The sequence below is a fragment of the Nothobranchius furzeri genome, chromosome 18, assembly GCF_043380555.1.
Source record: "Nothobranchius furzeri strain GRZ-AD chromosome 18, NfurGRZ-RIMD1, whole genome shotgun sequence".
Taxonomy (NCBI): Eukaryota; Metazoa; Chordata; class Actinopteri; order Cyprinodontiformes; family Nothobranchiidae; genus Nothobranchius; species Nothobranchius furzeri.
In genome coordinates, this window is record NC_091758.1 from 32,197,156 (window position 1) to 32,218,598 (window position 21,443).

The following is a 21,443-nucleotide window of genomic DNA, read 5'->3' on the forward strand; positions in this document are numbered from 1 at the left end:
TCTGATATGAGTCCTCAGCATGCAGAAGGTCAACCACGGTTACTAACTTTTACTTTGCGCTGATTATTCTAGAATGAAGTGAGGTTCCTCCCACAAGAAAGAAACCTTTTAAAAGATTCCATTTGATCCTAAATAAACTTTGCTTCACTGTCTGAGTATAAAAACCCAAGAATCACCTTTGGTTAAAACACCAGTGTGAACTCCATCCCCTCTTTGCATGTTTTCTGTCATTATAAGGATTTTGGTTTCTATGGTAACGCTCCCTGTTGGTTCCTCTGTAACTCATAAGTTAATGCTTCAAAGAACCTGTTATGTCTCCGAACCCCCTTTGGTTTAAGAAAACCCAGAGGGGAGCAGGCTCATTAGAAACAGTGGCTCAATAAAATAAATGATCATAAAAGCATAAAAAGACAAACTGTTAACAGTTTCCTTATTATTTAATTTATTGTTAAATATTTACGGAAGGTTTGTGTTTTCCAGACCTTTTCCTCTACTACCTAATTATGTCATCAGCCATGCAGTTCCATGACTTCAGGCTTGGTAATCTGTCAGCCTTGTTACCCTGACTGGCAAATATTTCATTGTGTTTATTAAAAATGTTACCCTGAAGTTCTGCAGACACGCTAGTGCTGCACAAAGACTAAATCCTGGCATCTCCACAGTAGAAACAGACGTATTTCAAATCACACCAGTAAAAGTCCTTGAGCCACTATAAGGTCACACAAAAATTTGAACTCATCACTTATTTTCTCTCTTACCAAAAATGTTTCATTTATTATTGGCTGACACTGAAGTTACATTCTCTGGTTGAAGTCTGTTGTCATTATCCAGGTGAACATTAGAGCTCACACTCCTTCCACATCATTGAATTAATTGTGTTAAAATGTCACAAAAGCTGTTTAGGTGAAACTGTCCCATCAGCAAATGGCTCATTAGAGGCTTCAGCTCACTGATTGCACTCCAAAATGATGTGTGTGTGTGTGTGTGTGTGAGCGTGCATGCATATGTGTGTGTGTGAGCGTGCATACATATGTGTGTGTAAGAGTGTGCGTGCATGTGTCTGTGTAAGCGTGTGCGCGCATGTGTGTGTGTGTAAGCGTGTGCATGCATGTGTGTGTGTGTGTAAGCGTGCAGTATGTATGATTGTGTGTGCATTCGTGCATGCATGTGCATGCATGTTTGTGTGTGTGTGTGTGTGTGTGTGTGTGTGATAGAGACAGACAGAGCCAATGTAGAATTAACTTACTGACTCGTTTGTCATCCCAGAAACACTATTTTGACTTATATTTAATTAATTACATTTTCCTTTGTTATAACATCTGGATTGAATTGATTAAAACGGCTGTTTTATTCAAAATTTGGCAAAAAATTGTGAAATGTCAAGACCTGCTAAGACTGGGTAGATCGTTAATGTGGGAGCAGTTTTTTTTTCACTCCTTTGGACATGGAGGCCATCCAGCAGCTTCCTAGGTGACTCTGATAAAAAATATTTCTGAAAAATGGCTTCACATTTTTCTAATGATCAAAAACGACGGTGCTTTAGTAACATGTATGTGGTCCTCTTACACTTAGAGAAGTTTTTTTAAACCTTTTTTATAAAACCAAAGGAGCCTGTACATCAAGCATAGAATCGTTTCAACTCTTGTAACACAACTCAGTAAAACACCAGTTCATCTGGTTTGGATTAAAATAATTAGAAATAAACCAAGACAAACTGGTCCTGCTGAAAATTTATATTCACAGAATACAGCATGTCAGGAGAAGCCAGTCAGCTCTTGCTTTAGCCATGTGCAGAACATCAGAGCAAGTATTTCAAAAAATAAATACCACTTTTTTGGTTTGTGTTCTCTCCCCTTCTTCTCTGAAGTGACAGATCTGCAGTTTCATTTCAAGTTGTTGCTTCCCAAGTCCTGTATTGGAAGTCTGTGAAGCAAGTTTTCTACTGCAGCTTCAGGATGAAGCAGCTTGTAGCTGTGTTGCAGGGGTTTGTGCAGCCAGGGGCGTGTCCAGGGGGTGGCCTGGGGTAGCACATGCCACCCTTGGAATCTGATTGGCCACCCCACAGAATTTCTTTTAAATACTTTTCCACAAAAAGCTTGGGGTAAAAAAAAGAAAAGGCATAACCATTGGTGCCACCCATGCACAAAGAAGTGCACTACCTGGGCCACCCCATTTTAAAAAATCTGGCCACGCCACTGTGTGCAGCGGTGTCATGCTAAAGGAATGGAGACCGTGCCGTTTGCTCGGCTGCGGCTTCGAGTGTTGACGCTGGATTCTGTCAGCTCTTCCCCTTGCTCCTCGGACTTCTTGTCAGCAATGTTGGCGAAGAATTGCAGCGTGACGGAGTCCCACTCCTCCGGCAGCAGCAGGAGAAGGAAGCCGAGGCAGATGATGCAGGTCGCCGCCAGTCGCACCACACTGAAGATTACCTCATGTTTCAAAACATCCACGGCTTGGCAACGTGATGAAGAGACAAGTGGGATGGGGCAAGGATAAGGTTGTGGATGGAGACGGATAAACGAAAACAAATTAATTACATGAAGTAAGGTAAACTGCTACAGATGTAAGGGATGAGTCCAACAAATACGGATTATGATCAGCTCAGACAATCCACTCTGCCTTAGTGGTGGTCAGGAGCTCTCAGACAAGTTGCTGTAACCCGCTGACCTTGGTACTGTCTTCAGTGGTTAAAGAAAATAACTTGTCCGCAGGCATTTACTGTCGCCTTGGCAACCTGATCCTCCCTTAGTGGGATGATAGCTGCAGGGTCTGTTTTGGCACATTGATGATTGGATATCAAGAAAAAGAGAGGAAGACTTGCTGAGTAATCTGTTTGCTCTAGTTGTCCTTAGTGCTGACCCTACAATACAGTTACCCCAGTACGTGTGGCCATTTACCCCCTTTTCTCAGAATTCAGTGAAAGGGGGAAAATAATGACATTTTTAAAGTTATAATAATTCTATGGTTGATAGTAAACATGTTTATGGAGATCTTTTCACACAATCCTCCTCATAAAGCTATTTCAGCAGTTTTATCCTTTACAGTTTGATCTGCTTCAGGGCTCTGTCACTTTAAGAAAAACAGCTGGAGTGAGGCCCACCCATCCCTCGCTCAGGCTGCTATAAGCTGAGAAGCTCCGATATGTGGGAGGGGCTCAGAGTAGAGCCACTGCTCTTCCAGCAGCTGCTCCCTCTTGCACATGGTTGGTTCCATTCTAATTTCCCCATTTGTGACATGACGAATAAGGTTGTTTTGAAACAGCTTGTTTATTGGATCAGACACTAACAGGAAGAGAATGGACCGGGTTTTAGCATCAGCAGAGACCCACGTGTCAGCACAAAAGAATCCAAAAGGGGAGTTTTGCATATGTCCCCTTTAACTCATGGAGGTATGCTAACCAGTAGAATAAAGGTAAGGATTACCTGCATTACCCGGCACACTTAGCAGTGTCCCAATGGAAATGAGGATGGGGTAAGTCAGCACCACTCCTACATGGACCAGAATGTTGAACACTGAAAAAGACGTGGAAGAAAGATTCGCAAGTTTGAGTGAATTCAAGTCAAAACTGCATTTATTTATGTGACTGAAATGGCAGCTGGGAGATTTTAACGGAACAATCATACAACCAGTCGTTATAAACATTCCCTTCAATGAGTTTTCTGCACCTTTCTTTGATTCCTCATAGACATTGTGACTTAGACCAATCAGAACACCGATACATTTTGGGTTTCTTTTGTCATTTCTGACTTTTACATTTAAGCCCGGTGAATAAATAGAAACAGCAAAAAATATCCCTGACAGTTAAGACTAATCCAAGGGCATTGGCCCCCAGGGGGTGCCCAAGGCCACCTCCTGGGCGATTGTTGCCCCCCCCCCCCCCCCCCGCGCCGAGGTAGATTTAAAAAACTTAAATGTAAAAACCAATTAAAAAACATAGTAAGTAAATAAATAAATCATAACAAAAACAAACACTTTACTGCTGCTCACCATTTTTAAGAGTTTTCTAAATATTTCAAGACAGCAACAAGTAGATTAAACTATTTTAAAATGCTTAAACAACAAATATTTAAATGAAAATAAATGAAATTGAATAAATGCTTTATTTTTCGAATTTTTTTGTAACTCATATTTGAGGTAAATGTTTTGGCTAGTGATGGGATTTATGGCTCTTTCATGGGAGCCGTTCATTAGTCGGTCATTTACCTCAAAGAGCCGTTCAAAAGACTGGCTCCTTTGAACGAAGTGAAGCCAAGAGAGCGGGGGTGGTGGCAGGGGGGTATTAAGAGCAACGTGTTCCTGCGGTGTCCGTGAGGGCGCACGGGGTGGGTTAGGGTTCCTCCTACGTCTGTCACAGCGGTGGGTGGGGTTTGAGCGGGTGCACTTTACCGACTACAGGGACTCGGCTCTCATCGTTCACTTAGAAAACCCGTTCAAAAGATTTGATTCGTTCGTGAACGTCACCTCACTAGTTTTGCTGCTGATTGTCTGTTGATGATAAACATTGAACAAGCATACAAGGCACATCCAGAGGCTAAACTTTCCCAGAGTAACAAGGACACATTTGGAGCACCATCCTCCCTAAAGGTTCCCAGGCCCCACCTGGCCACCCCCATGAAAACGTCTGGAGGTCCCCTGCATCAGAGGGTAGTAAGAAATGCTTTTCTCACCCAGCCACAGTCCCGCCAGTCCACACAAGTAGCCCCAGGGCATCGAAGACAGCGAGCCCAGGTGCTCTATCCTGGTGAAGTAGAGGATGAGGGGCACACAGGAGATGAAGATGAGGTTGAAGAAGCCCATTGTGGATAGAAAATGAGCTACTTCTCCAAGGTTGGCACTGCCAAGGAACATCTTGAACAGCACCTAGAAGGCGACGGGCTTTAAGAATCTCAAACTTTTCTTTTTTCAGTGGAGAAAGTTTTTTATGATGCAGTCTGACCTTATAGAGAGCTGAGGTGGAGGCAGAGCCCACGGCCAGTGCCACACCCACAAAAGAATCGCCATGGAAGCCATCAGCATAAGCCATCATCACAATGCCTGTGATCGCCATGATGGCTGCAACAATCTGTCGGTGGAAATTCAGAGACATCAGCAACGTGCAACAAAGTCATGTGACGTAAAAGTCTCATTTTCCCCACAGACCCGAACTCCCATGAAGCGATCCTTGAGGACGATCCATGACAGGAGAAAGACGAAGGCCTTGTGGCAGCAGTAGAGAGCCGAGACATCAGTGGAGGTCAGTTTCTTCAAGGCTAAGAGATACAGGTAGTTGGTCAGAGTCCACAGGATTGAGAAGGGTGCCGTCCTCTTTATGAAAAGCTTGAGAGTCATTCCGTCCTCCCCAAAGAGTCTGCTGCACTCCCTGTCGGACAGAAGCATCACACTTAAGTAAGAATGAGTCCATGCTGATGAAGCAACACCAACACGTTTTAACACTTTAAGCCATTGCTTTCAAGGTGGTTTCAGTGCTTCTTAAAGATGTGGAACACTTGATTATTCAATAGATTTTCAGTGAGGGTAAAAAAAATCACCAGTGCACCATTTCTAGGAACTAGAAGTGAGCCACATCACAGCTGAGCTTCAGATGGCAGGATCTGGAGTCTTATTTCCTGATATTTGGAAATATCATCCCAGATTGGATAACAGCAACGCGACTCTATCACTGACTTGCAACGTGGATGTTTCATCTCCACAATTAACACAAGTTTGAAGGAGTTCTGCTGTGTGGTGAAGCTGCTGATGCTAACGGCTAGTGCAACAAGATGTTGTTCCCGCGGAGAAACTAATTGAGACACAGTTTTAAGATGAGTTTTTGTCACTTTCTTGCACTTTTAGCAGTTTTTTAAAGTTTTACCTGAATTTCTGAATGGGGGTTTGCTTCTCCCGTGTGGTAAAAACGTGCCCCGAGTAGTAGATAGGGAAGATGAGGATGTTCCAGTTACTGCTGAACCAGGAGATGAAGAAGGGACAGGAAAATGACTGGAAGGTCAGCTTCACCACCTGAGTGGTACCCACCCATGAGGAGGAAATGCACAGCACCATCAAAAGACCCCCCAGCACCTTCAGAACCGTGTTGGCACAAGTGTGGAAGGATCGGGTCTCGCTGCTGGTCTCACTGCCCGGCGTCTCCGCCCGGGAATCCAAACCATCCTCTCCTGGGAAAGAGGAAGACAACAAATACAGTAAAAGTAGAAATCTGAACAAACTATGCATCTGTTTCGCTGACTCTCTGGCTGGCGTTTCATCACACTTTGTAATAGCTTCACAATGCATCTCCATTTGCAGAAGCACCAAAGACAGCCTGTTATTGTCAAAAACAGATACCTCATGATGCTGCATTTTGTCCAGCTGTTGTATCCAGGTGTGCAAAGAAACCTGATGCCCATGAAAGCAGGTGTAAATCTAACCACATGACATTCCACGAGGAAGTCACACCAACCTTGGGACTGTTTGTATGGAGATAGATGGACAGACAAGGGCGTTACTTTAATCTTGTATGAGTGATGCAGATCTGGCCTCGAGCCCTGGTGGATTACAGGAACAAGTGCCTTCTGGACATGCCGTGAAAAACCCAAACTGCTGCATCTACAAGCATTTCTGAGACCTCAGGCTTTCTTTCTTTTTTTCTCTCTCTACTGTGTGATCAATTTACACCCAGACAGGAATAAACAATGACGCGTGCTAGCTCCCTCTTTGCAAGCTCGGCCATTTCCATCATGGCTGCAGATGCTACTGCCCTGCAGATGATGGGACCTCCTCGCTTCAGAAGCAGAAAACCTCAGAGGGACTCATTATTCTGTCTCAACCGTTTGTTCCTCAGGAAAAAAGTAAGAAAGGAAATGGAAATGTTTTCCTTTTTTTTCAAATGCCACCAAGTTTTGTGTCAAAAGTAATCAGACAATAGCCTCATATAGGTGCTCTGAAAACATGCTAAATTAGCTTTAGCTTTCTTTGAATTGCATTAGATGTTTGCTGGCACACAGTCACACTGTTGTGTAGATGGATTTTGTTGCATCCAAGGGATTACAAATGAGTTATTACAGATGAATTCACATCTTTTGCAAACATGGATCCTTTTCTCAGAAGCTTACACTGCAAAAACTGATTTTCAAGAAAGTTAAAAAAAACTGTTTTTAGACATTTTATCTTGTTTTAAGTCTAAAAAGAAAACAAAAACTTTCTAATCTGCAAAAATGTACTACTTGGAATAAAGTAAGCATCCTTAAATATGATAGGATTTTCTTGTTTTTAGTGAATAAAATTATGCTAATGGGAGCAGTACATGTTGCTTGGCTAGAATTCTTAAAACAAAAAAATTAATCTAACATTAGTTTTACATTTCAGATTAAAACTAAGATAAAATATCTAAAAACAAGGCTTTTTGTTACTATCCTGGAAATCAGTTTTGAAGTGTATGTTTGGAAAATGGAGAATTCCATTTTGTAAACATGCTAAACTATAAAAAGTTGTGTAAATTCTTTGCTACAAAATACAGACAAGCTAAAATAAAATAAATTTTAATGCAATTTAAGTAGTAAAAAATACAGTCAATTATCTAAAAATTATGCAGTTTTTTTTCTTTTTGTGATTGCACCTGAAGGCAAACACCAAGTAAAATTTTGCTTTGCATCCATAAGAAGTGGAAAATTTTCAGCTAAAACCAATTTTTTTTTCTGCAAGATAATCTGGGAATTGGTCTAATTACATACAGTCACAGCAACCATCCCTAATCAACCTAATGAGCCTGCTGATAAATGCTGTTTTCATGTGAGAGATCAGAAGCTTTAGCATTTTAAATCCGTCTTTCTCATCTAACAGGATCATTGGTTTTAATAAATGGATGCAAGCTTCTTTGTCCTGAGGTGAAAAATCAAAACTCGGTCTGGTTAACAAAGCAGTTCTTGCTTTTTTGTCGAATTAGACTGAATAATTAAAATTTAAATATGATTAAATAATAGATGTCAATGTATTTTTTAAATAAATCAATCTTAAACATCTGTCTTCTGGATATTGCCAATAAAACTTTATTATTAAAACCATCCAGTAAGTCTCAGAACTTTAAAATGTGTTTGAAATAAGGGTAATTATCCATCCATCCATCCATTTTCATCCATCCATCCATCCATCCATCCATCCATCCATCCATACATTTTCGTCCGTTTATCCGGAGTCGGGTCGCGGGAGCAGCAGCCTAAGGCGAGAGGCCCAGACTTCCCTCTCCCCAGCCACTTGGGCCAGCTCCTCCGGGGGAATCCCGAGGCGTTCCCTGGCCAGGTGAGAGACATAGTCCCTCCACCGTCTCCTGGGTCTACCTTTAGGTCTCCTCCCGGTTGGACGTGCCCGGAAAACCTCACCAGGGAGGCGTCCAGGAGGCATCCTGACCAGATGCCCGAGCCACCTCAACTGGCTCCTCTCGACGTGGAGGAGCAGCGGATCTACTCCGGGCCCCTCCCGAATGACCGAGCTTCCCACCCTATCTCTAACGGAGAGCCCAGCCACTCTACAGAGAAAACTCATTTCGGCCGCTTGTATCCACGATCTCGTTCTTTAGGTCACTACCCAAAGCTCATGACCATAGGTGAGAGTAGGAACGTAGATCGACCGGTAAATCGAGAGCTTCACCTTCTGACTCAGCTCTCTCTTCACCACGACAGACCGGTACAACGGCCGCATCACTGCAGACTCAGCACCAATCCGCCTATCGATCCCATGCTCCAGTTTTCCCTCACTCGTGAACAAGACCCCGAGATATTTGAACTCCTCCACTTGGGACAGGACCTCATCCCTGACCCGGAGAAGGCTTTCTACCCTTTTCCGAATCAAGACCATGGTCTCAGATTTAGAGGAGCTGATTCTCATCCCAGCTGCTTCACACTCAGCTGCGAACCGCTCCAGCGAAAGCTGAAGATCACGTTCTGATGAAGCCAACAGGACCACATCATCTGCAAAAAGCAGAGATCTGATCCTCAGACCACCAAAACAGATGCCCTCCACACCTTGGCTGCACCTAGAAATCCTGTCCATAAAGGTTATGAACAGAATCGGTGACAAAGGGAAGCCTTGGCGGAGTCCAACTCTCACTGGGAATGAGCCCGACTTACTGCCGGCAATGCGGACCAAGCTCTGACACCGGTTATACAGGGACCTAACAGCCCATATCAGAGGGCCTGGTACCCCATACTTCCAGAGTACCCCCCACAGGGCCCCCCGAGGGACGAGGTCAAAAGCCTTCTCCAAGTCCGCAAAACTCATGTAGACTGGTTGGGCAAATTCCCACGCACCCTCCAGGATCTCCCTAAGGGTATAGAGCTGGTCCAGTGTTCCATGGCCAGGACGAAAACCACATTGCTCCTCCTGAATCTGAGGTTCAACAATCTGACAGACCCTCCTCTCCAGAACCCCTGAATAGACCTTACCAGGAAGGCTCAGGAGTGTGATCCCCCTCTGCGGTCCCCCTTTTAAAATAAGGGAGCCACCACCCCAGTCTGCCAGTCCAGTGGGACTGCCCCCGATATCCACGCGATATTGCAGAGCCACGTAAGCCAACACAGCCCCACAACATCCAGAGGAACTCCGGGCGGATCTCATCCACCCCTGGAGCCTTGCCACAGAGAAGCCTTTTAACCACCTCAGTGACCTCAGCACCAGAGATTTGAGAGGCCAATCCAAAGTCCCCAGACTCTGCTTCCTCACTGGAAGACGTGTCGGTGGGATTGAGGAGGTCTTCAAAGTATTCTGCACACCGATACACAACGTCTTGAGTAGAGGTCAGCAGCACACCGTCCCCACTATAGATAGTGTTGGTAGCGCACTGCCCCCCCCCCCCCCCCCCCCCAGGTTCCGGATGGTGGACCAGAATCTCCTCGAAGCCATACAGAAGTCTTGCTCCATGGTCTCACCAAACTCCTCCCATGCCCGGGTTTTTGCCTTAGCGACCACCCGAGCCGCGTTCCGCTTGGTCAGCTGCCTCTGGAGTCCCACAGGCCAAAAAGACCTGATAGGACTCTTTCTTCAGCTTGACAGCATTCCTAACCACCGGTGTCTACCAGCGGGTTCGGGGGTTGCCACCCCGACAGGCACCGACAATTCTGCCACCACAGCTCCGGTCGGCCGCCTCAACAATGGAGGCACGGAACAGGGTCCATTCAGACTCAATGCCCCCCGCCTCCCCCGGAACATTTTGGAAGTTCTGTCGGAGGTGGGAATTGAAGCTCCTTCTGACAGGAGACTCTGCCAGACGTTCCCAGCAGACCCTCGCGATACGCTTGGGCCTGCCTGGTCTGACCGGCATCCTCCCCCACCATCTGAGCCAACTCACCACCAGGTAGTGGTCAGTTGACAGCTCCGCCTCTCTCTTCACCCGAGTGTCCAAGACATGCGGCCGCAGGTCAGATGAAACAACAACAAAGTCGATCATCGAGATGCGGCCTAAGGTATCCTGGTGCCAAGAGCACATATGAACACCTTTATGTCTGAACATGGTGTTCATTATGGACAATCCATGACTGGCACAGAAGTCCAATAACAAAACATCACTCGAATTCAGATCAGGCAGGCCGTTCCTCCCAACCACACCTCTCCAGGTCTCACTGTCGTTGCCCACGTGAGTGTTAAAGTCCCCCAGCAGAACGAGGGAGTCACAGGAAGCAGCACTCTCCAGCACCCCCTCCAAGGTCTCCAAAAAGGGTGGGTAGTCTGAACTGTAGTTTGGTGCATAAGCACAGACCACAGTCAGAACCCGTCCCCCACACATAGGCGGAGGGAGGCTACCCTCTCATTCACTGGGGTAAACCCCAACGTACAGGCACCAAGATGGGGGGCAACTAGTATGCCCACCCCTGCTCGGCGCCTCTCAGTGGGAGCAACTCCAGAGTGGTAGAAATCAGGGTTGTTAATTAATTTAAAACATTTTACTCCTCGCTCTTTTTTGTGGAACAGTGTGCTGCTTAGAAACTCACTCTTCAATCCTCTCTGCGTTTAATCTGCAGCCCTGACGCTGCACGCCAGCACCACTGATTGATGGAGTCCTGCTGAATCCAATAAGAAGCCACCAGTTTTTACCCAAATTAGGCTGAACGCTCTGAGGAAGGATTGATCAGATGCATCGTTCTGAGAAGCTGAAGGTGGGTGGAAATGTTGGGTTGGTTGTGAGAAAAGCTGATTTTTCTCTATTTTTGACAGAGCACAAGTAACTTGCTGCTTATTGAATCAACACTCAAACAGCAAAATCCAACATAGTTACAGTAAATTTTATTTATTTACACATCTGATGCTTCTGTGCATGCGATGCCTTCGGGAAAACTACGTGACCACAGAAATAAAAGTACTTTAACATTTTTAACTAGCTTATTTCTGCTAATAATTTAAAAAATGTAAAGGCTAACAGAGTTTTTAGTCCTCTTAATGCTTCGATTTACCTTCAGAGTTGGGGCTGGTCAGGACTTGGGTGCTGTATGAGCTGAGAGGAACCACTCGGGCCGAATGCTTCTTCATTTTCCACTGGGGGCACCACACACTGTCCTCCAAGCGGAAGATGTGAGTGTGTGTGTGTGTGTGTGTGTGGGTGTGTGAGAGCCCAGGCTGCTGCAGCTGCACACTCAGCAGCTCCTCCTGCTAGTGCATCCTCAGTCTCCCAACTCCCCCGCTTCTTCTTCTGCTCCTTGAAACCCCCGTCCTACGGCGGATCAACTCCTCATCCCAACACTTGCATCCAGACTTTCTGCTTCTCTCCCTCCGTCTGGACGGTGGCACTGCTCAGTGGAGACACCTCAGCAGAAGTCTATCCAAGTGAAGACTCCACAGTTGCATTAAGATGCCCCAGTCCAGCATCACCACCGTCTCTAAGGGTGACGGTGCGTGTGTGCGTGTGTGTGTGTGTGTGGCACGGTGCATTCGCTCCTCTCATCTCTTTCCATCCTCCCCCCTCAATCCTTGCTGTTTCTCTTCCCCTTTTCCCTCCTCTTCTCTTGCTTCCACAAATCAGCAGCTTTGTTTGGAATGTAACCAAGCAGCGCTGCGTTAGCTCCGCCCTCTTTACCTGACCAGACACCCCCTCTCCATTATTCTGCACTCTTATCTTCTGTCTGTCTGACTTTTCTCGGCTCATCCTCTGCTCTTGACTACTCCTTGAGAGTCAGCTGCCTCTTGTTGCCTCCACCACTGCCACATCAAGCATTAATAACAGCATTATTCAAACGTAGAGTTATTTACTTTCATTCATGGTAAGTTCGGAGGCATTTCCTGTTAACGGGGTATTTTCTACATTAAATTTTAACCATGTGAGGATGCTCTTGCAGTAAAGGAATTCAATATGTTTATTTTTCTCCTGCCACATTAGATAAACTCTCCCATCGAAAGCTTTATGCCTATCGCGTCAGACTCAGCACTGCGGTCACAAGTTTCCATTTCAAGAAAAGCCCTCCAGTCATTCGAGCTCTGTTTGCAGCTCGTTTACTTGAAGATTTAATGGGGTGATTTGTTAGCGGGGCTTCTACTTCATCAACATGTCAGTGAAGAGTGTTTGTGGGCAAACACAAGAGGAAAACGTGGCACTTTGATACAAGAACCTGGTAAATGTGCTGCAGAACGGACAGAATCAGCCTCTAAATTACAGATAAAAGCTAATTTATGCATTTGAGGGGAAAATTCTATATAGTGCATTTCTTATCTTTTTTGCACTTTGAAACATATTTTATCCCCGTGGTCAAGCTGAACGTATGGATCCAGTGAGGAGGGTTAAATTTAAAAATAGCTTTAATGATGATAGGAGGCAACAACTAGACAAGGAGGAGGTAAAACCACCCAGTCAGCAGAGCCTCAGGGGCTAATCGCTATCGGATTAAGAGACATACTTGGAGAACAGGCACCACTGGTGTGTGTGTGTGTGTGTGTGTGTGTGTGTGTGTGTGTGTGTGTGTGTGTGTGTGTGTGTGTGTGTGTGTGTGTGTGTCAACCTCAAATATTACATCAACATTTTAAAGTGGAAGTTTAAGCTTTATATTTGTTTGTCTGCAGGTCAACAAAACTGCAAACTTGCATCTTCAAGAAACACGTCAGAGTTTAATCAACACCTTTTGTAAGTGTTTCAATAAATAAACACAAGCTGTCATTTTTGTCTCTAACAGATGAATTTTGAGTAACAGATCAGTCTGAATGCATTACAGATCAAAAGATGAAACAGCCCAGCATCCTGGCTCTGTACCTCCATAGCAACAGTGCTTCTCCAGGACACACAGATGCTCTCGGGCTCTATTTATCATTCAGATGAACCAAAAGCTCGTCGGTTAATAGTAGAAGGCTCTTTTGTCTTTGGTTCTTGTCACGTGTCATCGAGCAGGAGGACACAACAGAGAGCTCTGAACAACCTGAATATATTGTGTCTGTCTGGCGGCTGTTTTCTTAAAGTTGCACACAACACCAGGTGGGAACACTGGGAAACGAGGACATCTGGTGGTGAAACTTGGTAATGAATGAAAGAAAGGTGATTTAAATGAACAAAGCAATTATGAAAAGATTGCAGTCATAGAAAAGACTTTAAAATATTCCAATAAACCCTAAAATTAGACTGAATCAGATTATTCAGCAGTTTTGTGTCATAGACATAAAGGTGAAAGCTTAAAAAAACACACAAATGGATTTAATGCACTTCACATTTCACTATATTAGTTTTTATTATAAGGATTTATTCTTGGCATTTTTCAGGCTTATTTAATGATAAAATTTTATTGTTGTAGATTAATGTTGCTTTTAAAACCTTCCAAGCCAACCATGTAACATTTTAATTCACCTGCTTATGTAAACATCACATTTAGGAAGTCATCTATTTTAATATGTACATATGAAACAAGAAGATGAGAATAAAATAAAATTGGCACATGCCACTGAACTAATGAGATCTTCCACCAGAGGGCAAAAGAGAAACTTAGGTGCATCAAATATGAGACTACCAGTAAAATGACTTAATTATACCCAGTTTTAAATAGATAATACATGAGCCATCTTGCATGACCCTGCAAGGATAAGCAGCTATAGCTGATGGATGGATGAGCCATGCTGTGGCACTTTAAATATCGGAAGAATTCGCGATAAAAAGCGACAGAACCAGCTGTTCCTGTTCTCACATCACTTCAGTTTGGTTCGGCTGTTGCACTAATTGACCACAAGATGGCAGTCTTGGCCTCAAATGTGAATAGAATGCCAAAAGCCTCAAAAATCACTGAACAAAACTATTTCTTACAGCTTTACAGCACGCACTTTTTATGTCAACAAAGTCATTATATAGCATTCCTGAAGCAACAAATCCACAACAAGCAGCACAAGAATCAGTGCAGCTGCACTGAGGCGTCAGCACAGGTTCTGGAGAGAAATTGCCTCCATTACTTGCAGGTTGAGCTGCTGAGGCTTTGCACAGAAGACCCACAGAAGCTATTCAGGCAAAACTCATATCCCATTCGTTGGGCTGGTTATAAATAGCACAGAGTGAGCAGGCTTGGGATCAGGACAGTTCAAAATATGTATGTGTGGAGAGTGTTTCAGAGAGAAAGATGAATAAAGGTTCATTTGCAATCAAAATAGTCAAGAAGTTCTTTCAGATTTGCTACTGGAATGGTCGTTTTACAGATTTAACATTCATTTCTGCTTTTTCCGTCCTTTCCATATAATTTCCCTTAGACGTGCTGCTGTCATGCTGTGATGCCAGCGGTGAACAGCACCGACTCAGAGCGAGGTGAGCAGGGATTAAAAGTACCTGTCATCCTTCAGCTCTGTGGCTTTTTACCCAGCAGGGTGCGTGCAAGAACCAGACAGACATTCAAAAGGAGTTTCTGCAGAAAACGATCACAATAACTTCCAGGAGTCTGTCTGATCCTGCAAGTGTTCTGTACTTGAGTTTGCTTTATGCCAGCTGTTCTGCTCAAAATGAGAAATGAAATAAAAATACTGCATCCAATTTGCTCCAAATTCCATTTAAACTAAAAGAAAATCTCTAAATGCAGTTCAGACATCATCTAAATCAACACAGATGGCAGGTGGCAATAATAACAAACTGGCAAAGGGATCATACTAAATATATCATTACCCCATGGGCTGGAGGAACCTTCTGTTTGGTTTAGGTGCTTTGCTGCTTTTTGCCTCAGTGAATAAATGACCCTCACCAGGTTACGAAATGCAATAAAAGAATAAAAGAAACAAATAAATGTAAGTGAGATGATTTTAGGGGTCAATGAATCACCATGCTCTTAAAAAATAAATACATTTAGAGAAAACAGGCTTTTTAGATTTGCGCAAGAGGCAAAAATCTTCCCCGATGGATGTTTTCTGCAGATTCTGAAGGGATATCTGACCAGAGAAATGGGAAAAGTCCTTTAAATCATTCTCCCCTGTAGCTTCCATAACCTTTGGACAGCTCTTACAGTCTCTATTTGCTCTTTGAATTTGAAATTACATCCCAGATGACAGCCCATCCTTCAGTTTCCCCTCCCGTAGCACGCCTCGCACATTACTATGGACACGCAAAGGCCTGTGAAACAGAAACAATCTATTTCATGAATAATTTATCTATTGTGAGATTAAAACGTCAAAATACAAGTTCCATCAGACACAATCTAAGCATTTTTTTTCTTCAATGTAAAGCTCATTAATCTGGAATTGCAAGAAGAGATTAAATTATTCTCAAATGAAACGTGTCATGGTTAATCTTCTGCAAAGTGACACCTCTGATAAACACAAGGGTCGTTAATGAGAGGCAGGCTTATTTAGTTCTCCTCCTCCAAGAATCCATCCAGGCACTCCAAATTAATCTGAAATGAGCCTCAGATGGAGCCGCTCTCCACCAAATGAGAGCCGAACCACATTCTCTTGAGGATTTAAACAGTTTTGTCAGACACAACGCGACAGAAATGTCATGTCTGAGCCGCCGAGGCACAACACTCAGACGTGCACCTCTGTCGTTTTTGCGTTTCCAAGTCGAGGATTTGTCGCAGAGCTTGTGCAAGAAAACAGGGTGTTAAGAAATTTACAAAAATCGTTAATTTTTGTTTTTTTGATAAAGAACAATTTAAAAAAATGCAACAAATTATGCAACAGGGAGGTGAGAGGAAATGCCCCAGGCTCCTCTGCACAGTTTATACATATAAAAACTTTATTGATCACCATCACAAATCAGAACAATGGACATTATATCCTCCTGTTGTAATCCCACTGGACAAAGCAATAATGTCAGTGGAGGGCAAGTTTTTGAAGATCATCTCTGAACAAAGTGCACCATCAGCTCTCTCCTCCAATCCCTGCTATTGCCTTCCTGCATAAAGCCCCACAAGTCACTCAGATCCACAACTGGTGCTGGATTTAATGAATTTGGAAACATTCACATGCAACATCCGAGTGTGTAATTTTTGCTGTTTAATTAGTTGTTTGCAGGATTTAGCAGGCCTGATGCAGATCAACTAATCAACTTTATAGAGACTGAAAGTTTGCTTGAGAGACGGATTTGCCTCCAGCTAACAGTGACAATGACTGATATCACGCTGCTCCTTAATAATCATCATTTGAAACTAATTAGCAGAGTTTGCATTAATAAATCGCTGTAAAATGCAATGAAATGAAAAATACATGCAATGTTTCATTTAATTGTGTGCACAAAAACGTATTTTGCAAATAAAACTGTCGCATCTGCGATTAGTGAAAATGTATTATTATTGTTACTATTATTATTATTATTATTATTATTATTATTATTATTATTATTATTATTATTATTATTATGTGCATGTTTATTTTCGCTCACTTCTGTGACTTGAGTATCCCGGGTTGTAACCGTAGTAGCCGGTGATCCTCAGAATCCGGTCCTCGATGTCGTGCACGCCGTTGGCTGTCGCTTTGGGGCTGCCTTCCGCCAGGACAGTGCGGCTCGGCGTCGGCTTGCACGGTGAGTGTGTGTTCTTCAGGGGCTCCAGCTGGATGCAAGGCTGCTCCCCGCTCCCCGAGACGCTCTCGCTGCTGAACATCGCGGGTCCGAGTGAAAAGAGAGACCAGAATGAGTCCAGATCGCACTGAGAGAGAGAGAGAGAGAGAGAGAGAGAGAGAGAGAGAGAGAGAGAGAGAGAGAGAGAGAGAGAGAGAGAGAGAGAGAGAGAGAGAGAGAGAGAGAGAGAGAGAGAGAGAGAGAGAGAGAGAGAGAGAGAGAGAGAGAGAGAGAGAGAGAGAGAGAGAGTGTCCCACTGGGCTGCAGCAACAATTTGCAGCACCAGCAGGAGGAGGACATCCAAACACCTCCAGCATCTGCATTCCTTCAGTGGTGCTCCAGGACGTAGAGCAAGGTTTTCACACTCAAGTGGCCTGGTGAACATCGACCACTAGGGGGCGTGACACTACCGTCACACGAGAAGAACTCCATCACAAACCCTGGTTTAAAAATATGAGGAAAAAAATAAATAAATTCTTGGAAACATACACTACCGGTCAAGAGTTTTAGAACATCCCAATTGTTCCAGCTATTGCAGTTTAAGTCATTCAAGTCCAAGGAATAGCTTCAAATAGTGCAAAGTGAAGTGGCAAACTGCCAGAGGTTTAAAAAAAAAGGTAAGGTTACTCAAAACTGAAAAAAATGTACATTTCAGAATTATACTAAAAGGCTTTTTTCAGGGAACACAGCCGTTCTGCAGCAATGGAGGTTGGTCAAGCTTTGAAAGCTGGTGCTACTAAATCCCACAGGTGTTCCTCCAACCTGTCTGGATTACTTACAACCTCCTCTGTATGCATGAAAGCAGTGTTGGAACACACTGTGGTACCATACCCTCGTGAGCATCAGTTGAACAGTATTGTACTGCAGATAATAGTGTGTTGCTACAAAAATGGCAAGAGAAAGGCAATTCACAATGGAAGAGAGACAAACCATCATAACACTTAAAAATGTAGGTCTACAGAGAAATTGCAAAGAAGTCTTGGTGTCAATGAGTACAGTTTCCTTCACCATCACACTCAGAAACTGGGGCAAACTCTGACAGGAAGAGGTCTAGCAGACCCAAAGCCACACCTGCATCAGAGGACAAGTTTCTGAGATTTAACCGCTTCCACGACAGGCGGCTCACAGGACAACAGCTTCAAGCACAGCTTAATAGTGGTCGTAGTGAGCAAGTCTCAGTTTCAACTGTGAAGACAAGACTTCAAGCTGCAGGTTTGACAGGATGAGTTGCAGCAAGAAAGCCACTGCTAGGATGTCAAAGTAAGAGAAAGAGGCTTGCCTGTGCCATGAAACACCGCCATTGGACTACTGAAGACTGGAAGTAGGTAATATGGACTGAAGAATCCAAATTAGAAATCTTCAGTTCATCTTGTGAAAGGATGGTTCCACATTGTGTGGCATCAACTGTCAAACATGGAGGAGGAAGTGTGATGTTCTGGGGCTGTTTTGCTAGATCCAGAGTGAGAGGCACCCTGAACCAAAACGGCTACCACAGCATTCTCCAGCGCCATGCAGTACCCACTGTTGGTCAGGGGTTCATCCTACAGCAAGATAATGACCCAAAACATAAGTCCACGCTATACCAGAACTACCTCAGGAAAGAAGAACAAGATGGTAAGCTTGTAAACATGGAGTGGCCAATACAGTCTCCAGACTTAAACCCCACCGAGCTGGTTTGGGGTGAACTGGGTGAACTGGACAGAAGAGTGAAAGCAAAGCAACCTTCAAGTGTTACACCATCATGGGAACTCCTGCAGATGTGGGAAGAACTTTCTGAAGAATAATTGATTTCTATTGTAGAAAAAATGCCACGAGTGTGTTCATCTGTTTTATCTGCCAAAGGTGGCTACTTTGATGAGTCAAAAGTTTAGAATACATTTTGGTCTATAAATTGATTCCATGATTTATTTTTTTTAACTCCAATTGCGTATTTGTACCATGTGTTCATTTCAGAGAGCAATGTGATGTTAAACTGCATAATTTCCAATAAAAACAGGAAAATTTGGGGCATTCTAAAACCTTTGACCGGCAGTGTGTGTTCAACTGTGACATTTGATTGCTAATCTGTATTTTTCTTAAAATAAATAAATAGATTAATGTTTTAATTTTTTTAATTGGCTGGAAGAAATCATGCAAATGTGAGCATAAATTCAAAATGTTGCATCTTTGCTGCTGTCAGACGTTTGGAGATGTGGGTCAAAAAGCTCATCTTTCAATATTTGTTTCACGTGTGTAAATAGTTGTGATCATGTCTTTTTTTCATGTATCAGATGGAGTTAGGCACCAATTTTGTTACAAGATTTTATTTTTTGACATTTTAACAAGATGTCATGGAAGAGAGGACCCAAATGCAGGTAAACCAGGAGGCAGCAGGATGAACGTATTTAATAATAACCATAAAAAAGGCTCCAGGGCACTACAACACACCAACAGCCATAGGAAGTGACAGTGCACCGTGAACTGAACAGGGTTTAAAAAATGGGATCACACCATTTTTCTTTATATATATATATATATATATATATATACATATATTTATATGTCTGAAAGTGTATTTTAATGTGTTTACTGAGCAAATATTTATCTGTCTCTCCTGGTTTTATTTGTGTCTTCATTCTCCAGATGGAATTCATGTTTGTATTTTTCCAGGTCCGTCAAATGAAAAAAGCTGCAGCTTTGTCTAATTAAGATGTGTGAATATACGCAAAAGCAAAAAAAAAATACATTAACTGCCTGTTTTTAATGTATTCTGTCTTAGATTCTGTCTTCATTGTTGATTTTGCCACCATAATTCACATTTGCACTCTGGTTACAACTTCCTGCTTTTCTGTATTTTAGCTTTTTAATGTTTTTAAGATGCTTCGGTTTTGTATTTTGTAGTTCCTTCAGGTTTGTGGCCTAATGTTTGAGCATCTTCCCTTCCATCCACTTCCTACAACATTTTTACTTACAGTATGTGCAAAACAAAAATCAGAGCACAAACAGTCATTTGGCATCTTGAAGCTCAAATAGATACGAGTAATCATATTTAAATAGCCTTATTTAATCACCCCTTCATTGCTTCACTCTGAACAATGCTGCATGTTTTTATGTAATTTTAAGCACTTATTATGATTTTCATTCAAAGGTAAACTGCAGAACAATCTCTTTTCCTCAGCCGGCTACAGGTTTTTATGCTGGAACAGGGAAGCTTCACTCCGATCGCCCAGCTCGCAGATGTTCTCCAAATCCAAGAAGACAAGATTCAGTGTTTCAGTGTCTCTGTGATTCGCCTCTTTCCCAGTCTTCTCCTCTCTGTGTGAAATTGATTCCCAGTGTGTGGAGAAGTTCTGTCCCTGTTGGTATTGTTGTGCAGACACACTGAGGGGGGGTTATGATACCCTTGGATGTCAGAAGCATGTTCTCTCCCCTTGTCTTACTTACCAAACCAATCCCGTGTTCTTTTGTTTCATTTTGCTCACCGTCCAAAAGCCCTTATCTCATGCGCTCAGTCCGGGGACCGCTTTATGGCCACAACAATGAAACACCAAATGCCCACAAACTTTTCCATGTACTTTTTGAGAAGTTTTTTTTTAATTCATGGACACAAGTCTGTACAGAAAAGAAGATTTCTTTTTCCACTTTTTCGACTGTCTGTGCAGTTCAGGCATTGCACGTTCAGAAAAGCTGCATTAGGATTCATGGCTGATTGTTTAAGAAGTGTACGATGATCTGACGGGTGACATGGCTCATCAGGGTAACATATAGTTGTTCTAAACAAAGTGTATGATGATCTGACTGTGTATGCCTATCTGCAGAGGTGTGGGCTGGTGTCACATGACTTGGACTCAAGTCAGACTCGAGTCATTATTTTAATAACTTCTGATTTGACTTGATAAAATCTATAAAGACTTACGACTTGACTTGGACTTGAACGCCAATGACTTGCAACTTGAATCGACTTGCATCTGTTGACTTGATGATGACTTGAGCATATTTGATATTTTAGCACAAAAGTGGCACGACATGGACAAAAATCATGAATCATTCTTGGTTCTGGGTTTGATCTTGTACTGCTACAGTAAAAGCAGCAGCTCTTCGTTTACAATCAGTTTCAGCTGCACTTCCTGCTTGTTTGAGCAAATAAATGAAGCGCTAAGAAGCTTTATTTCTGGAATTTAGTTATTATCATTTTCATTAAATTCAAGTTGGACAGATGACTTGATTATGACTTGAAAATTCAAAGTTAAGGACTTGGACTTGACTTCCACATCATTGGCTTTGGACTCAACTTGGACTTGGTTGTCTTTGACTTGGACTTGACTCGAGACTTGACTGGAAAGACTTGTGACTCACTTGTGACTTTCAAAGCAGTGACTTGGTCACACCTCTGGTTATCTGACAGACTTGTAAACTCAGACAGGCAAATGCTGTAATATGCTTTATCTGATGATGTATGATGATTGGACAGACACCGGGTCCATTTCAGGGACCAGCTGAGTGTCTG

At 43.2% G+C, this 21,443-nt stretch overlaps 1 protein-coding gene across 2 annotated transcripts; it reads right to left on the bottom strand.

Moving 5' to 3' along the window:
* Nucleotides 1-1,717: 1,717 nt before the first annotated feature.
* slc35f4 (solute carrier family 35 member F4) lies at nt 1,718-17,190 on the bottom strand. Of its 2 annotated transcripts, none has more exons than XM_015970130.3 (7): nt 16,781-17,190; nt 5,852-6,152; nt 5,140-5,359; nt 4,937-5,062; nt 4,668-4,860; nt 3,423-3,512; nt 1,718-2,452 (listed from the first exon to the last, which is right to left on the bottom strand). In XM_015970130.3, the coding sequence occupies exons 1-7, from the start codon at nt 16,998-17,000 to the stop codon at nt 2,211-2,213; spliced, it is 1,392 nt and encodes a 463-aa protein (XP_015825616.1). In that variant the 5' UTR covers nt 17,001-17,190; the 3' UTR covers nt 1,718-2,210. The 2 variants fall into 2 exon arrangements, with proteins under 2 accessions (XP_015825616.1, XP_015825617.1); XM_015970131.3 differs by lacking the exon at nt 16,781-17,190 and adding an exon at nt 11,415-12,843.
* Between the last annotated feature and the right edge of the window lie 4,253 nt (nt 17,191-21,443).